Source organism: Neoarthrinium moseri, assembly GCF_022829205.1.
Source record: "Neoarthrinium moseri strain CBS 164.80 chromosome Unknown scaffold37_Wmoseri_CBS_16480, whole genome shotgun sequence".
Classification (NCBI taxonomy): domain Eukaryota; kingdom Fungi; phylum Ascomycota; class Sordariomycetes; order Amphisphaeriales; family Apiosporaceae; genus Neoarthrinium; species Neoarthrinium moseri.
Window position 1 is genome coordinate 401,531 of NW_026055151.1, and position 16,059 is coordinate 417,589.

Genomic DNA, 16,059 nt, shown 5'->3' on the forward strand with positions numbered 1-16,059 from the left:
GATGGCGTCACAGGTCCATGGAGGAAAGCCGTCGTCCAAAGAAAGGGGAATGCAATGCCAGCAGGGGCCACGTAGAGATCTAACTTGGGGAAATCGCCTTGCTATACGAGAGCACCCCAAAATCTGACAAGTGAAGGGCCACAGTGCTCACGTTCCTGTCTTGCCCTCGGTTGCAGGGGGCGTGTCAGCCAGGTGAGAGGAAATAATTTATTTCATTAGGAGGCCTGCGGAGCTGTTTCAACCCTCGGGAGCATTACGTTACTAGCAACAACCGACGCCAGTAGGGCGAGCGGGTACCAGCGTCCTGGGAGCTGGGGAGCTGGGAGCTGGGAGCTGGGAGCTGCCGGGCGGCCAGGCGGCCAGGCGGGTTGGCGGGGATCGTCTTGGATCTGGCGGGTCTCCCGCTGTCCAGGGCCCCCCAGCGTCCACTGCCCAGGGCGGCTGTCAAAGACCGGCTGTCACAAGCCAACTTCCATCCAATGGCATCTGGAGTCGAGGCTGATTGGAGCGCGCAACGCTCGTGGAGCCCACTGTCCTGAGGTTCAGGATTACCGTGCGACGCGTTTGCCGATTAAACGATCCGGGCCACTAGCACCCGCTGACGAGACACCCTATTGGAAGCCAGAACGATTGGATGGTAGTTCCAGAGAAACGAAGTCGCTCCTCATAGGGCTGAATACATGTACGTACATAGTATGGCGTAGTCGCTTCGCTCTCCCCCTACCGACGATCCCGCCGTCTTGGCTTTCACGCGAGGGATCAGGCGGGCAGGCAGGTACCCGTGCGGCTTTCAGCTCTCATGCAGTCACCAGAGCGTGCGTACATGTTTAATCCTAGAGACACCTAACAACAATGCATTTACCATCAGGCCACGGTGCTGGTAGGACTTTCAAAACACGGCGTTCAGTGGCTGTCAGTCGATAGGTAGATTCTAGCCTCAAACATGCTATTTTCCCTGGACTCAACGCCTATCTCGAGTGAGTCGAGATGATGTATCAGTACACCCAATCACTCAGTCTACTCTACAGCCGCGCTGGCGTGATCTTCTGGCGGACATATTCAAGGCACGCACCAGCCCATTACTTTCTCTTGGTGGCCTTGCCAGTACTAGCACCGGTAGTTTGCGGGCCACCTCCAATCTTCTCCACGGTTTCCGCGTCAGCCCTTGGCAGTGACTTGGGCTGCGCCTTGAGCTCCTCCGCCGGCTCATCGTCGCCACCCTGTCCAAACTCGTTGACACGGGTGTAGTCGATCTTGTAAGCCCACCGTTGGTAGATGTAGATGAAGAAGATAATGTCGTCACGGAACGTGGCCAGGCGGTGGAGGAAGGGCATCTTGATGGTGAAGGCGAAGAGGTCGTCGATGAACGTGTTCAAGAACTTGTACATCATGGCCTTGCCTGGCATGTGCGCCACCGACTTGAGGCGGTAGTTGATGTACAAGGCCGGGACCATCATCAGGAAACCGTAGGCGTAGACAGACCCGACGAGCGTCGTGATGATGTACGAGTACCACGACTTGTGCGTATCGTAGAACAGGGAGTAGATGGCGTACGCGATGAGCAGAGGAACGCCAGCCCAGTACATGTACTTGAAGGCAATCTCATCGTACTCCTTGGTCTTCTCCTCCGTCTCGCTAAGCTTGTGCTTGTCTTCAAACACGATGCTGTAAGGGAACAGAGAGCCGGGACTGGACGGCCGAACACGGACGTTGACCACGGTCGTGACCTTCCAAAGCTCAATGAGGATACCAACGCCCTGGGTTCCCAGGATCATCCAGCTGGTATTCTGCGAGTTGTCGACCAGGTACAAGAAGATGACAGTCTGCATGAAGACGTTGGCCAGGATGGTGCGAACAGAGATGCCAACGTTGTCCTTCTTCTTGCGGTAGTGGGCAATGTCGGACCCAAAAGCAAGCGTTTCAAGAAGCATGTGGGCAATACTGACGACGATCGTGATACCGAGGAGGATGGGGTTCGTGTCGATGAAAATCTCCTTGACCATCTCAATCTCGCTACCATCACCGCCACCGGGAGAGGGGTTGCCCAAGGCGGCCTGCCGAGCCTGCTCCTTGGAGTTAAGGTCAACGGTGGCCATCGTGGTGAACTGCCAGTTTCTCGTGTTTCCAAGATCGAGCCTCAATGGTAGAGTCTTGACAGTGTCGTTGAGGACCGTCATATGACTCTTGAGCTGCCAGAAGGTGTTGATATACAAGATCGGGTAGTACCAGGAGTTCTGGCCAGTTCCGTCGCGAGCACCAGTGGGTTCAATATTCAGAAATTGCCGGACTGCTGGGGCCGCCTTTGGCAGGTCCAGGATGCCAGTATCGGGGACGAACGACAGGGTGGTATTGGGGTGGTAGTAGCTCGCGATGGTGAGTCCAGGCTTCTCGTCCTCGACCTCGATCTCAGACTCGTCCTTGGACTCCAACAGGTTTCTGGTCTTGGCGACCTTCTTCTTTGGAATATACTGGGTCAGGGGATACGCAAAGTGCAGCGCCGTCGCAGGATCGAAACCGGGCTCCTTGGGATCCAAGTTGGAACCGGCGAGGCCAACGTAGAAATGTCCCCATAGGGTGCCATTGTTCTGAACAGCCGAGGGTACGTCAAAGGTCGTCTCGATCACGCGCTTGTCACTGTGGTTTCCCAGCTTGAAGGACTTCTCGTCCAGCACGAGGTACTGCTCGGGGGTCTTCGCGATGGGCTTCGGGACAAAGGTATCAGAGAGGGTCACGATGATGTCCAGGGAGCTGTCGGAAGGCCAGATCGGGGCGAGGCGCTGCGGGATGCTGTTGTACGTTGCGCCCTCGTCTAGGGTCTTCGGTCTCATCTCGTAGGGGGGGATCGGTCCGGTGTTGGCGGGGACCTGGACGACGTTGCCGGTCGCGTCGGTAACCTCGGTCGTCTGGGCCTTGTTCCCTCCCACGAACTGCTTCATGAGCAGCTGGACACCATAGTACATGGCAACGCCCTGCACGATCTTCATGACCAGGGACTGCTATAGCACGGACGTGTGGTCAGCCTCGGTCGTCGACTTTCGCGACGCGTTACTTACGCCGCCCTGCTCCTGCTGAGCCGGCCCGCCGGCCGCCGCAGCATTTCCCTCGGGCATGATGAGTATGCTTCCCGGGATGCGCGCCGTGGAGTGTTCGAATGGTTGATGACAAGTCCTGCGTTGGCACTCGTCTCTTCTTCAAAGCTGGCCGTGTCCTTATTTTTTTTATTTCGGGAAGATGCCGATAGGACGGCTGGCAGAGGAGGTCTCGTTCTAGAACCCCGAACCCCATGAGTGGGGTCCCTTATATCGCCCCGGCAGGTCGGCGAATGGCAGCCCGACACAGGGCCACGGTGGCGCTAGGTCCCCTGGGGTCGGGCAGCGGGCAGCTTAGGCTCTGGCGGGGGGTTAGCAGACCGTCCGCTGGCGGGTCAGGGGCCCAGCGGCAACCTACGGTGTATGCAGTGAGGGGACAAGATGCATCTCCTCCGAAGGAGACTGATGGCTTGGCATCCCACTTTAGGCCATGTTGATGTGAGAATGACTCAACCAACCATCAAGTCATCATGGTAGCGCGCTCGAACAGTGACCGGTGCAAGACGCTTCCTCTCTTGCAGAAGGCCCTGGGAAATTGCTAGTAGTGAGCCTCCCATCTTCGCAGGATCCGAGCTGCACGCCGTATTATCTAAGACACTCAAGTAAGCTACGTCATGGCGAATTAGAAGGAGCACACGATAGCCTCGTCTTCCGGCCACATGATAGCAAGTGCCCAGCCACCTGTCAGGGGACATTGATTATAACAGCCTCTACCTGTCTAGTATGACTCTCCCTATCGTGGCATCATCTCTCTCTCTCTCCTCTCGTAATACTCGGCCCGACCTGTACCGGACAACCGTCGACCACTCTTAGGCAAACACATACATACTCGCAGTCCCGTTGGGTTTCGAGTCCACCGCCTCCTCCCTCGTCTCCCGCTTTTGCCTTGACCAACTTCTGCTTCAAACCCCGGCTAGACTAGGCATTGTTCACTTCACTGCTTGACCCTCTCCTTGCACCGAATCTCGTACCAAGCGGCCCAAGCAACCCAGCAGACTACCGCCGGCATGGAGTCGGGCGGCGCATCACCGTTTCCGGCGTCGAGGACAGCCACCCCGTCCGGGACGTCAAACCTGAACCCCAATTCCCAGCCCAACAAGAAGGTCAAGATATGCGTCTACTGCGGCTCCGCAGGTGGCAAGAGCCCAGAGCACATTGAGGCGGCGCGGCAGCTGGGCACGTTGATGGCCGAGAACGGCATCTCATTAGGTAGGTCTGGAGGACCCCCCGGCCCCGTAACCACTGCGCGCACAAGATAGAACCCTTTTTTTTTAACGCTTGAATGATTCCTAGTCTACGGTGGCGGCACGGTCGGCCTCATGGGCGAGGTGGCCAAGACCATTGTCTCGATCGCCGGGCCGGACGCCGTGCACGGCATCATCCCCGAGGCGCTCGTTAAGTACGAGCGGGACTCGACGTACGCGGGCAAGGCGGACGCGAACGGGTACTACGTACCCGAGGCCGACGTCTACGGGCGGACGACGGTGGTGCCGGACATGCACACGCGCAAGAAGATGATGGCGCAGGAGGTGCTGGACGGCGCGCCGGGGAGCGGCTTCATCGCGCTGAGCGGCGGCTACGGCACCATGGAGGAGCTGCTCGAGACGGCGACGTGGAACCAGCTGGGCATCCACAACAAGGGCGTCTGCATCCTCAACGTCAGCGGCTTCTACGACGGGCTGCTGCAGTGGGTCAAGAAGTCGGTCGAGGAGGGCTTCGTCAAGGCGGCCAACGCCGACATCCTGGTGACGGCCACGACGGCCGAGGGCGCCATCCAGGCGCTGCGGGATTACAAGGTTTCAGAGGCTAGATATAACCTGACGTGGGAGACCGAGTAAACGGCACGTTCACCAAATCTGCTCCGCTCCAGCCTGTGGCTGAGGATAGACTTGTTTTAGATGTCGATTTAGATCAAAACAGTTTAAACAAAATAGAAGATTCAATTCGCCCAAGTGCGAAGGGGTATGCGATAATGAACTCGGATGACCTGCTGAATGCCAACCCCAAAAGACCCCCTAACCGACAAACCCGTTTCCCCGGACTAGATTCCTTGGATGCTGCTGGCGTATAATACATCGTATAGAACACATCTTCTATTTCGGCCCCGGGACTCGACAACTGCACCCGACTCACGTGCGCGGACGGCCTAGAACTCCTGGTCCTCCTGGAAGAACATGCCGAAAGAGATAATGGTGCCGTAAATCAACAGCCCTCCGATGATGCTCATTGCCATGGCGGCGGCGTTGATCAGCGTGGAGTGGTAGAGTACGACGGGCAGTGCTGTAAAGAAAGGTCAGCCGGGATTCTCGGTCCGTGTCCATCGTGTTGCGTCGAATTCCGGGCCCAGAGCCGCGGCCGGCATGATAAGGTCCTCATTCCCAGGCTGTTGTCCAAACGAGGAGCGGAGATGGTACTCACCAATACCCATGACGACCAGGAATCCAGTGCAGAACCGTCCGAGGTCGAGAACGGCATTTCCGCTGCTCTCAACAAAGTCATCCGGGTTCGAGCAACGGCTGCAGATCCAGTTCGGCAGGGGTGCCAGCACGTAGGTGGCCACGACCAGCAGCGGGTAGTAGACCTTGAACAGGGCGCACGACAGGATGACCAGCAGGAACCCGACGGCCAGGACGAAGGAAAGCGATATGATGGTCTTGATCCCCGGCATCGCTGCGGTATTTTCAATGCGCTATAGCCGGTGCGGGCCCGAGTTGTCGTCCGACGCGGAGCTGTGAGGTGAGGGCTGGGCTGCCGCCGAGCACTCGTTGAGGAGCTGGGGGACGATGGCGCGGAAGCGGATGATCAAAGGGTCGTTGAAGTCACGCACGGCGCAGATGAAGCGGCAGCTGCCCGAGAGACTGGTTGGGTGATTCGAAATCCGGGGGATGCGCGGGTGAGGGAAAGGTCGGCGTCGGCTTGCAGGCAGCGGAATATGGGGATGAGGCTCTCGGGACCAGTGGTGGTGTTTTGGGTGTGTCGTCAGCTGCTGCAGTCTGGATAGGAAAGCTTGCGCCACAGCTGGGCTTCCCCCCCAGTTTGGGTTGCGCGCCCCCCAGCCGCCAGCGAAGTCGCTCAGCGAGCGACCTACTTAAGTACGTATATCCATGGGAAGTATTGGAGTGATCGTTTGTGCACAGTCACGGGGGCATTTACGCATCTTATATGCGTAGTAGTAGAAGAAGAAGAAGAAGAAGAGCAGTCAAGGATAGGACCCTACTTGTCGTTTTGGACAAAATATTTCGGGGCATCCAATATTTCCAGCATTCTTGGGCATCGAGTGCTATGAGCAAAGCGTGGCTCGCGGCCTGTGTTCATTGTGGGAGCTCTGGCTACAAGGTACCTAGGTGGTTGCAGTAGTGGGCATGGAATGCGCTAAACCCGAAGGAAAGCACCTGCTGGGCGTTTCCGTCCCTTGGCGAGGACCTGACGAAGCTCCAGCTGCCTGCCTCGCCAGACGTCCACGGCGACTAGTAACCAGCGACCAGCGACCAGCGACCTGCGACCTCATATCCATCAGCCTCGCCAAATACACAAACGCCCCGACGACGCAGAGTATCGCTGCTCCCGACAGACTCGCCTCCATCACCACCTCGATCCATCTTCCCGAGACTGCATCCCCCTGACCAACCCATCTTGGTACTCTTCTCACAATGTTTCGCAACAACTACGACAACGATTCCGTCACATTGTAAGCTCCAGCGCCCGACATCACCTCCGTCCGTGCTGCCTGTCCTCAAAGTCCGCCATACTGACAGCTCCCCAAGCTCTCCGCAAGGAAGAATATTCCAGGTCGAATATGCAGGCGAGGCCGTGAAGCAGGGATCTGTCGTCGTGGGCATCACAAGCAAGACACACGCCGTCCTAGTAGCGATCAAGGTAAACACATCGCCATACCACACGTCCGAATCTCGTACTTCCGGCATCCCGGCCAACCACCTCACCCTAGAAGACTGATACGCTGACACGTTGCTTGCCCTCATTCAGAGAAATGCCGAGGAGCTCTCCTCCTACCAAAAGAAGCTCTTCGCCGTAGACGAACACCTCGGCCTCGCCATCGCCGGCCTGACCTCGGACGCCCGCGTCCTGTCCAACTTCATGAAGCAGCAGTGCCTGTCGCAACGGCTGACCTACGACCGTGCCCTGCCCGTCGAGACCCTCGTCAGCCTCATCGGCGAGAAGGCCCAGCTCAACACCCAGCACTACGGCAAGCGCCCCTACGGCGTCGGCCTGCTCGTCGCCGGCGTCGACGAGACCGGCCCCCACCTGTTCGAGTTCCAGCCCAGCGGCATGACCCAGGAGATGGTCGCCTGCGCCATTGGCGCCAGATCCCAGATGGCCCGGACGTACCTCGAGAAGAACGCCGACAAGTTCCCCGACTGTGGCCGCGAGGAGCTGATAAAGCACGGCCTGAGGGCCCTCAAGGAGACCTTGGTGCAGGACCGCGAGCTGACGGTCGAGAACACGAGTGTGGGCGTCGTGGGGCTGAAGGAGGCCGGCAAGCGGGGCATCGACTTCTTCAAGGTGCACGATGGCGCCGAGGTCAAGGACTGGATCAACAGTGTAGGCGATGATGCCGAGGCCGCTGGTGAGACGGCCGAGGGCGAGGGTATGCAGGTTGATGAGTAGGGTGATCTCCCAAGTCACGGTCAGCTTGGATGAGCTTCATGCTTGAGCGTACATGCGTCGCGATTGTGTGATAGCATGGGCACGGAATTGGAACCCCTAAAATAGATCACGGTTCTGCTGGGCGTTATGGACGATGGCGCCACGCCAGGGAACTATCTAGAGATGTACTATAACCCTTTACGCCGTTGAGTAAGTCATGATGTGTTCCTGTGAGAGTGTTGTTTGTCTTTGGGAAATTCTGGTTCTATATCTCGTCTTCTTCGTCATCAAAGTCATCTTCCCGGCCCATCTCGTACAGAATCCGGCCGCCCTCCCCTGCTCCTATATCGGTCTGGGCATCGAAGTACGGCAGCACAATGCCTTCACGATCCCGCCGCTGCTTTTCCGTCAAGCCCAGACTAAACGTCGTCTCGGCGTCTTCACCTTCATCTCCCGCGCCGCCGTCGTCGCCGGCCGGCTCTTTGAATTTCGGGTGATCGGACAGCAGTGCGATCTTGGATGCCAGGCTCATGTTCTCTCCGGGGACCAGCACGAATTTCTCTCCCACAGACCGCCCGCTCCGTCGTCTCACCTCCATCTCGACCACCAGGCCGTCGCCGTCCTCCTTGCTCAGCTTCTCCCTCCCCTTGAGTCCGATCAGTACGCCCTCGCGGCCCTCATTGATCCCCCACTCCGGCTCCTGCAGGCTGCGATCTCGAGCCTCTTTGCGCTTGATCGCCTGATACAGGCTCCCAACCCTCAGGATCGCCGTCGCCAAGTGGCACAGCACGGTCAGGGGATGGGGCTCATACTCGCCAAACGACCTGGGCAGGACGACGGGCACGTCGGCGTGGTAGAGGGCGACCAGCGAGACGGCGGGGCCCGTGATCAGCGACGAGAGGAGATGGGGCAGCTGGGAGGGCGCCGACGCGCACAGCGGGTTGAGCGTGTCCACCACCACCAGCACCTTGTGCGCGTGGCCCGGCGCCCCGGACGGGTAGTGCGAGACGATCTCGGCGCGCAGGGCGTCGGCCGACTTGCCCCGCGCCTTGACGAAGACGTCGACGCCCGCGGGCTTGCGCAGCGTCGCGAGCGAGACGTAGAGGACCTTGGACTTGGAGACCTGGAGACCGGCAGGGTGGCGTGTATCAGCACTTGCTCATACATGACGAAGGAAGAAACCAAAGAAAACATACAACATTGCATGCTATGTTGAGCAGAGGGGAGCGGGCTGAGGTTTGGGAGGGGTAGTCCTCGTTGGGCCACCGGCCGCTCAGGTTGGAGGGAAATGGGGAGAGGACGTAGAACAACTACCGACCTTTGCTCTGGCGATAAACTCACGAATCACCGGCCGGCCGCTCTGCTCCAGAGTGTCGAGAACCAATGTGAGCGGGCTGGCACTATCGCGCAAATTGAGTAATTTCTGCAGGAGCAGCAGCGCGTGAGAGCGCGAATGCGCCTGGGCAGACGGAGGCATGGTGGTCTTTCCTCACGCCACTGCGCACGGCTTCCTGGCCCCCAGGTCACACGATATAGGCCTCCTTGTCTTCTTGCAACATGCACAAAAGGGCTGGACCGGGGCAGCGTGGGTGAAGCTGACTGCTGACTGCTGACTGCCGAGATCTTTGGGAGCTCCGGAGTCGTGCATCAAGCTTTCGGCGACAGGTTAGATTTTGGCAAGACCCTGATGTCACCCTAGCCGGTCCCAGGCGCCGGCTCATGGCCTTTTAGCGGGGGAGATCAGCGCCCTCTCATTGGCCCCGGGCGATCCTTGCATTGAGCACTCATATCCATGGATACCATCACCCCATCAGCGGCCGCCCAACTTACACCTCTGCGCTGTCGGGACTGGCAAAGAGCCTATATTGGTCCAATATAGTCTACAGAGCACATCACATCGCCGTCCCAAGGCCACGAGACATGCTCGCCGGATAATCGTCCATTCGACCACTGCTGGGACAGGAGAGATCATCCACGTGAAAGCATTGCCCCCCCGCAGTCTATCCTCTGATACACCCAGCCGCGCGATGCCAACGCCAGCAATAGAGCAACATGCCGGTGATAATTCATTGCGCGGCCCTATCGAGTCCTCCGCTACGTAGCGTGGCCAGGTAACATCGCATGGAGCTGAATCCCATCCGGATGGCGTCCCATTCTCATGATCGGCAGTAGGCATAGTTTACAAATAGGTGCAATATGTCCTGTAAGCGCGTCCAGGCTTCCTGCCAAGGGCTGCTCTCTCCCCCTTCATACCAACCTTATCTCCATCATCCTATTCCTTGACCAGTCCTGGTCAGGCTATCTCGTGAAGAGAATTTCCGTCATGGCTAGGCATTTGTTCCAGGGGCTTGTCTGGTCCCTTGCCCTCGCTCTATGTGCAGCAGCACCAACCCAAGATGAACTCGAACCTCGCCGTAACTACATCGCTGAGGCCGGTCTTTCCGTCACTGAGAATTACCATCCCCTGATCAGGGTCCCGTTGGATCGGGAGTCCTTGAAAACTTCGCGCTTCCCGGAGGTTCAGGATGGTCTTGACGCACGGCAACTTGGGCCCGGGACTGACCACATCAAGGCCATCCCGCTGCAAACCCAGTATCTAATGCAGGTCGGCATAGGAGGCAGCAATTGGTCCATGATACCCGATACTGGAAGCTCCGACACGTGGCTCATGTCTTCAACGTTCCAATGCCTGGATCGATCGCACCAGCTACAAGCGCAGGGCTACTGCAATTTCGGGCCCTCGTATAAAGGAGGTTACTCCGGAGGCAAGATTACTGGCCAGCATATGAACATCTCATACGGCGGCGGTGATTCTTTGAATGGTGATTTTGGCTATGCAGAGTAGGTCCTATAGGGTCCAAAGACATACACTTGTGCTGAGGTCTAATCTGACAATTCCTAGTGTCACTGTAGCGGGCATCAAAGTTCCCAAACAGCAGATGTCTCTTGTGACATCAGCCAGCATCCGAGGAAATGGTCTTTTCTCCGGCATCCTCGGCCTGGGGATGCGCGGACTGACGACAGCATATCTGGGGACCGATCCGACGAAGGACAGCGACGCGAATGCTGCACGATATGCCCCTTTGGTCGAGACCTTGGGTCTAAACACAACCGTAAAGCCTATCTTCAGCGTTGCTATGTCGAGGAACGATAACCGCTCCTTCATATCTTTTGGGGGTGTCCCCCCTGATGTGAAGACTGGGGAGTTCGCTACCATCCCTATCGCGCAGGTACGTACAGTCCTGAATGGATCCAGTAATCCCTAAGTAATTCCTAACTTATACCTTTGCAGATTAGCCTCAACGGTAAGCCGAGGGAGTACCTGTACTACGGTCTCCGACCGGAGAGCGTCACCTTCAACAACACGCAGACGCACTCGAACTGGACTAAGCCCGGGCTGATGATCGTCGACACGGGTACGACGCTCAACTACTTCCCCCGGGACGTCGCGGACAACATCAACAGCCTGTTCTCGCCGCCGGCCGAGTACTACGGCAGCGGCACGTACGTGGTGCAGTGCGACGCCGCGCCGCCGACGGTCGAGGTCGGCATCGGCGGCAAGCAGTTCCGCATCGACCCCAGCAGCCTCATCCTGCCCGAGACCCGCCAGGCCGAGTTCGACGCCGACTACTGCACCACCGGCATCGCCCGCGGCTCCGGCACCTACATCCTCGGCGACGTCTTCCTGCAGGAGCTGCTGGTCGTCTTCGACGTCTCGGACAAGAAGGAGATGAAGTTTGCCCAGCGCGTTGACAAGGTGTAAGTGATATAGCTGCGGCGCAGAGAATCATCGGGCAGGGAAATGAGAACAATTGCAATCAAAAGACTTTGAGGCTATTGAATATAGTGCGCGCACCCGTAGTTTAGCTCTCCATCTTCCTCTCAGTACACCGCAGTACCATAGACATCCATCCGCATAAGGAAGCAAACACCACAATACCTAGAAACCAATCTAGCAGAAAAAGCAGCACAAAGGAACTTGACACACAACCACACGGGACTCACCCGCTAACCTTGAACTTACATTCCTAACAGAAGCGCAAAAATAGTAGCATGATGCCCCCTACCTGTGAGCCAGCGCATTGTTCTCTAGCTTAGCCTATATAACATTTAAACAAGACTGGCCCTTTTTGGCCCACCGTAAACCTACCGTATGTCTACCGCAACCTAGAGTCCCATTTGGCATAACAAAACTTGGTTACCATATAGTGTATGGTAAGCTAGAGCATCTCAGACTCCAAAAAAGTACAGTCATCGGTTGTTTGCTGTCCAACGAGATGATGAAACCACACGCGGGGGTCGAACCCGCAACCTTTAGATACCATCCTTGCGTGTTTTGCGCAAACATAGAAGTCTAATGCTCTACCATTGAGCCAGCGCGGCTGTGATTGGACAAACAACGCTTTAAACAATATTATGACGGTTATCTTAGTCCCTCTTTATAACGATACAGTGCTCGTGTACTTTCTTTATCGTTAGAACGAGGTGTTGCAGTACAGCAGAGTTAGCCCACTCACAAATACAGGTGGGGTTTCAATATGGTATCGTGAATGGAAGAATACATAAGTCTCGGACACGTATGCGCGTGCTGTATTTGTGAGGTCTTGTACATCGGGGGCCCGTTGAATGAGAACCTAGTCTGTCTGGAGCATACTCGTGGACAGGAGAGTTGAAATGTGAAGTTTACTATGAGGAAACACAGGGTGTGAATCGTTATAATCAGGTATCATTATGCAGTGTTATCGTTATAAGCAGGTCTAGCTAGAGTTGATGCTAGGTACGGACCCGATGGCCGGCCACGCTACCGCCCACTATTCCATTGTGCCGAGAGACTGATCAAATCACAGGAATTCTTGGCTGAGAAATCCAATTTTTACGGGATGATACAATGCCTCTGTGATGGCTGAAATTCCTACGAAATCCATGGAGTTGGCCACATGTGCCGGCCCCTGTGTTGTATCGCATTAGCACGGACTGCAGGTGGGCATAGCGAATCAGCCTCGTGTATGACAAACATCAACGTTCAGTTCAGCAAATGCCATACCTGAATATCGAGCCCCTTGGGAATTACTTGTTGGTTTCTGCTAGCCTCGAAAATAACACGTGGAACGCTACATACCTACAGGTACTCATCCGGGGGTGTGTGTTCCCAACTACACGCTGCGAAGCCAAGAGTCTCGGAAAAGCGGATTGGCCTGCCACCATACGTACCCGGCAGTATGTACGTACCACTTGTCCAAGTGCTGCATGTCTATCATTACCGCATCCCAAAAGTACTGTACGTCTGGGAATGTAACCTGAATGCTACGTAGGGAATAACTCGTGTGAGGCTCTGCGTGCATGTCGAAGCTCGGAATATTCTACGGTACGTCATGCCGATTAGCGCTTCAATAGTGGCAGCTAGTCTAGTTGATGGGTCGTCGCTGCACCTCAATGGCTGAGTTGGACTGGGCCTATTCTAGGGTTGGCTGGCTTAAAGCAAGGTGAGGACGCTTTTGCAAGCGAGTGCCGTTCTGGACAATCCTCTTGGGTATGGTGTTCCGGGTTGTCCAAATTGCCGGATCCGAAGGTGATAGGTCGGCCGGGTTGGAGGAGGCATGTGCATTCTCCTTGGACAAGGATCACTTGCTCACTTTGATTCAGCGCGGCATCACTTCCGGGACCCTTGCTGTTGTAAGATGCAGGAACAATCATCGCTCGGAGAATTCTTGAATACAGTGTCTCAGTATAGAGTCCCATCACAGCACCTGGCACGAATTCATGATACAAGAAACATCAGCCCTCATCTGAGACATATTCTGCTGGTACAGATCTACCAGTAGGTAAACATTCTGCAAGCCTAATCGGTGATCGTGATGGAACCGAACAGCTTACAGTAGTTCGCTGGGTAGGCTGACAACGCGTCCCCCTGTGCTTGATAGTCGTGATGAGCTACAGCTATCAACACAAAACCACTTGCTCTCTGACGGTCGATCTTCAACCAACCCAAGCACCCTAGCCCGGCAATACCCCTCTCGTCGGTAGTCAATTCTAGTACCAAGAAAGTTGGGAACGAGAAATCACGTTAATTTCACGTACTCTTATCTTTATCAATTCCATGCCATTGCATGGTAGATAGGCATTCGAGACAGAGATTTGCGAATATGATTCACGATCGGAGAGAGGAATCGTAGATCCGGGCGAATGCGCTGAGTCTTGCCCCGGAATGGAAAAGCTGAAAGTGATCGTCTTGACTGCTAATCTTTTTCGAGCATAGTCTTCCTGACCCCGTCAGGGCTATCCATGATGGCGGGATTTTGACACCTGCGCACAGGCATGCTCCAGACAGATCAACTAGGTTCTTATTTATCGGGCCCCCGATCTCCAAAACCTCACCTTCATCGAAGATCGTGGGCCTCATCGCACTCATTCACATGAGCTCTCTGCTCGCTTAGAAAGGCACTCCTGAACTATTGCTTGCAGGCATCTGCTGCAGTAGGGGTGTCCCTTGCGTTGGGAATTTCCGATTAGCAGCTCCACTCCTAATGTTGTATATCACTTTGGCGATACTTCAGGTCGTGGTCGCGATAGCCCCCATGTGCTGGTTATCAGTAACTTCATCAGGAAGCGACACGACGACAAAGTTCGTCATACCAGAAAACTTTGAGCAAGGTTATATCCTTGGCCATGTGGGAGAATGTCTAACGTGTCTCAGCTGAGCTCTAAGTATTTTCGTTGTCGATCCGCCGAACTGAGTCAAGACGGAAAAGCCACCTACTATTCGAGAGTTTGTGGTCGCTAGCAAGCTAGCCCCTAGCTACCGAACTAGTTACCAACACCCTCACATGTCTGGTAGTGACGAAATCTATCACAAATGGATTGTACTTTGGCATTCGGCTATTGTAGTGAAGTCCAGCGGATGGTAATATGGATAACCATGTTTTCCCTTCAGACCCGGTCTTCCCAGGGTCTTGTTAGTCGGAGGTATAAGTCTAAATATGTCCGCAATTCCTTTGCCCATGTGGTTTTGCTTCGTTTCCGGAAAAGCAACCATTGACGGCTGGTAGACCGCACAAGAAGCAAGCGACCTTCTTCATAACCTAGAATCAATAGTCGTGTAGCACTGCTGATCGTGCGCCGGCCTTCCTTTCTGTAGGGTCATTTCATACCACGTCATGTCGCTCCGCCAACGTTCTCCGAGCCCGCGTCATACACCCAGCCCTCGTCCAGGTCAAAGTCCTCGTGAATCCCCTCCGTTCCGCGAAGCCGCCGGGCAGCAGAACTCTACGAGTGTCCGTTCGCTTACAGCTTTTGGCCGCAGTGGAGGCGAGAACATAGAAGACGGGGGTGCTGAGATACCAGACATACCGTTGAGAAAGTCCAGCAGACGCTTGTCTGTAGTCGAATTTATTACGAACCCGCCCTTCATCAGCAGTCGGAAACCGAAGTTCACGGAAGAACTGGGCGACCAAACACCTACCGAATCGAGAGCAGTAGAGCCTCAGAGAGCGATGAGGCAAGTCCATATACGCGCTTGACTGGTCATATATTTAACACATTCAAAAGCCCCCAGCAGAGAGCCTCGGCCGAGGAGCCTAAGGCTCGTATGGTGACCCCGGAACCACAGGAGCTATATGTGCCAGCAGGCAGTCGGTCACCCTCTACCGTCCCGAAGAGCCTTCTTTCTAAGTCGTCAAACTCGCATCTGAATTCGTCTGCGTCGTCGTTGTTGCCTCAGTCTGGGCAATCCGCTTTGCCCGCACTTCAGACCCGAGCCATTCAGGAGCACGATGGCCTTGAGCCGCTCGCCGAGGAGGAGATTGACCCATCTTCTTTCGACCTAGTAGTGCCAGCACATGCGCTGGGCAAGCAATATTCTCTGGAGACACAATCAGAACTCCTGTTCTCCGCCAAGCATCTGGGGGTGATGTTTGAGGATCCACTACTCCTCCAGCGATTCACCAACTTTATCTACCAGCTGCGGCCACAGTCAATCCCTATCCTTGAGTACTATATGGATACATTGAAAGCACTCCGGGCTATAGACTACGCCAATGCAGTTGTTGATGGATTAGTCCCCGTGCAAGGATTAGACTATACATCCACTCCAGTGAATGGCACGTTCAACCAGTTGCTCAGAGAGAAGGCGGCCAAAGCATTCGAAACACTCGCTAACCAAGAAATGCCTGCTTTTATTACGCACACCTACATTCAGACGGTCAGTTTGACTATTAAAAGACGAATTGCAGATACTCTTCCCCCGGAATTGCGAGAAATGTCTGAAGGTCTTGCCGAAGTCTTCTGTCTGACAGACCCTTCACGGCCAGATAATCCTATCGTGTTCGCGAGCGAAGGTTTGACACCCCTGAACCCCCCCCCCCCCCCT

At 55.7% G+C, this 16,059-nt stretch overlaps 7 protein-coding genes across 7 annotated transcripts; 4 read left to right on the forward strand and 3 right to left on the reverse strand.

Moving 5' to 3' along the window:
- Positions 1–1,079: 1,079 nt before the first annotated feature.
- Positions 1,080–3,110, reverse strand: JN550_008749 (uncharacterized protein; the record flags this gene model as incomplete). Its single annotated transcript, XM_049320744.1, has 2 exons — positions 1,080–2,996; positions 3,054–3,110. 2 exons carry the CDS (start codon positions 3,108–3,110, stop codon positions 1,080–1,082), a joined length of 1,974 nt encoding a protein of 657 aa, XP_049169407.1.
- A 986-nt stretch (positions 3,111–4,096) lies between these two features.
- On the forward strand, positions 4,097–4,927 carry JN550_008750 (uncharacterized protein; the record flags this gene model as incomplete). The annotated part of the gene is made up of 2 exons (XM_049320745.1): positions 4,097–4,298; positions 4,383–4,927. The coding sequence occupies 2 exons, from the start codon at positions 4,097–4,099 to the stop codon at positions 4,925–4,927; spliced, it is 747 nt and encodes a 248-aa protein (XP_049169408.1).
- A 308-nt stretch (positions 4,928–5,235) lies between these two features.
- On the reverse strand, positions 5,236–5,757 carry JN550_008751 (uncharacterized protein; the record flags this gene model as incomplete). The annotated part of the gene is made up of 2 exons (XM_049320746.1): positions 5,236–5,369; positions 5,508–5,757. The coding sequence occupies 2 exons, from the start codon at positions 5,755–5,757 to the stop codon at positions 5,236–5,238; spliced, it is 384 nt and encodes a 127-aa protein (XP_049169409.1).
- Positions 5,758–6,739: 982 nt separating this feature from the next.
- On the forward strand, positions 6,740–7,715 carry JN550_008752 (uncharacterized protein; the record flags this gene model as incomplete). The annotated part of the gene is made up of 3 exons (XM_049320747.1): positions 6,740–6,777; positions 6,854–6,965; positions 7,074–7,715. 3 exons carry the CDS (start codon positions 6,740–6,742, stop codon positions 7,713–7,715), a joined length of 792 nt encoding a protein of 263 aa, XP_049169410.1.
- Positions 7,716–7,959: 244 nt separating this feature from the next.
- On the reverse strand, positions 7,960–9,171 carry JN550_008753 (uncharacterized protein; the record flags this gene model as incomplete). Its single annotated transcript, XM_049320748.1, has 2 exons — positions 7,960–8,817; positions 9,013–9,171. The coding sequence occupies 2 exons, from the start codon at positions 9,169–9,171 to the stop codon at positions 7,960–7,962; spliced, it is 1,017 nt and encodes a 338-aa protein (XP_049169411.1).
- An 846-nt stretch (positions 9,172–10,017) lies between these two features.
- JN550_008754 (uncharacterized protein) lies at positions 10,018–11,457 on the forward strand (the record flags this gene model as incomplete). Its single annotated transcript, XM_049320749.1, has 3 exons — positions 10,018–10,535; positions 10,597–10,924; positions 10,987–11,457. The coding sequence occupies 3 exons, from the start codon at positions 10,018–10,020 to the stop codon at positions 11,455–11,457; spliced, it is 1,317 nt and encodes a 438-aa protein (XP_049169412.1).
- Positions 11,458–14,848: 3,391 nt separating this feature from the next.
- On the forward strand, positions 14,849–16,059 carry JN550_008755 (uncharacterized protein; the record flags this gene model as incomplete). Its single annotated transcript, XM_049320752.1, has 2 exons — positions 14,849–15,042; positions 15,240–15,891. Coding segments are annotated over 2 exons (846 nt in total), but the record flags the coding sequence as incomplete, so codon positions are not given.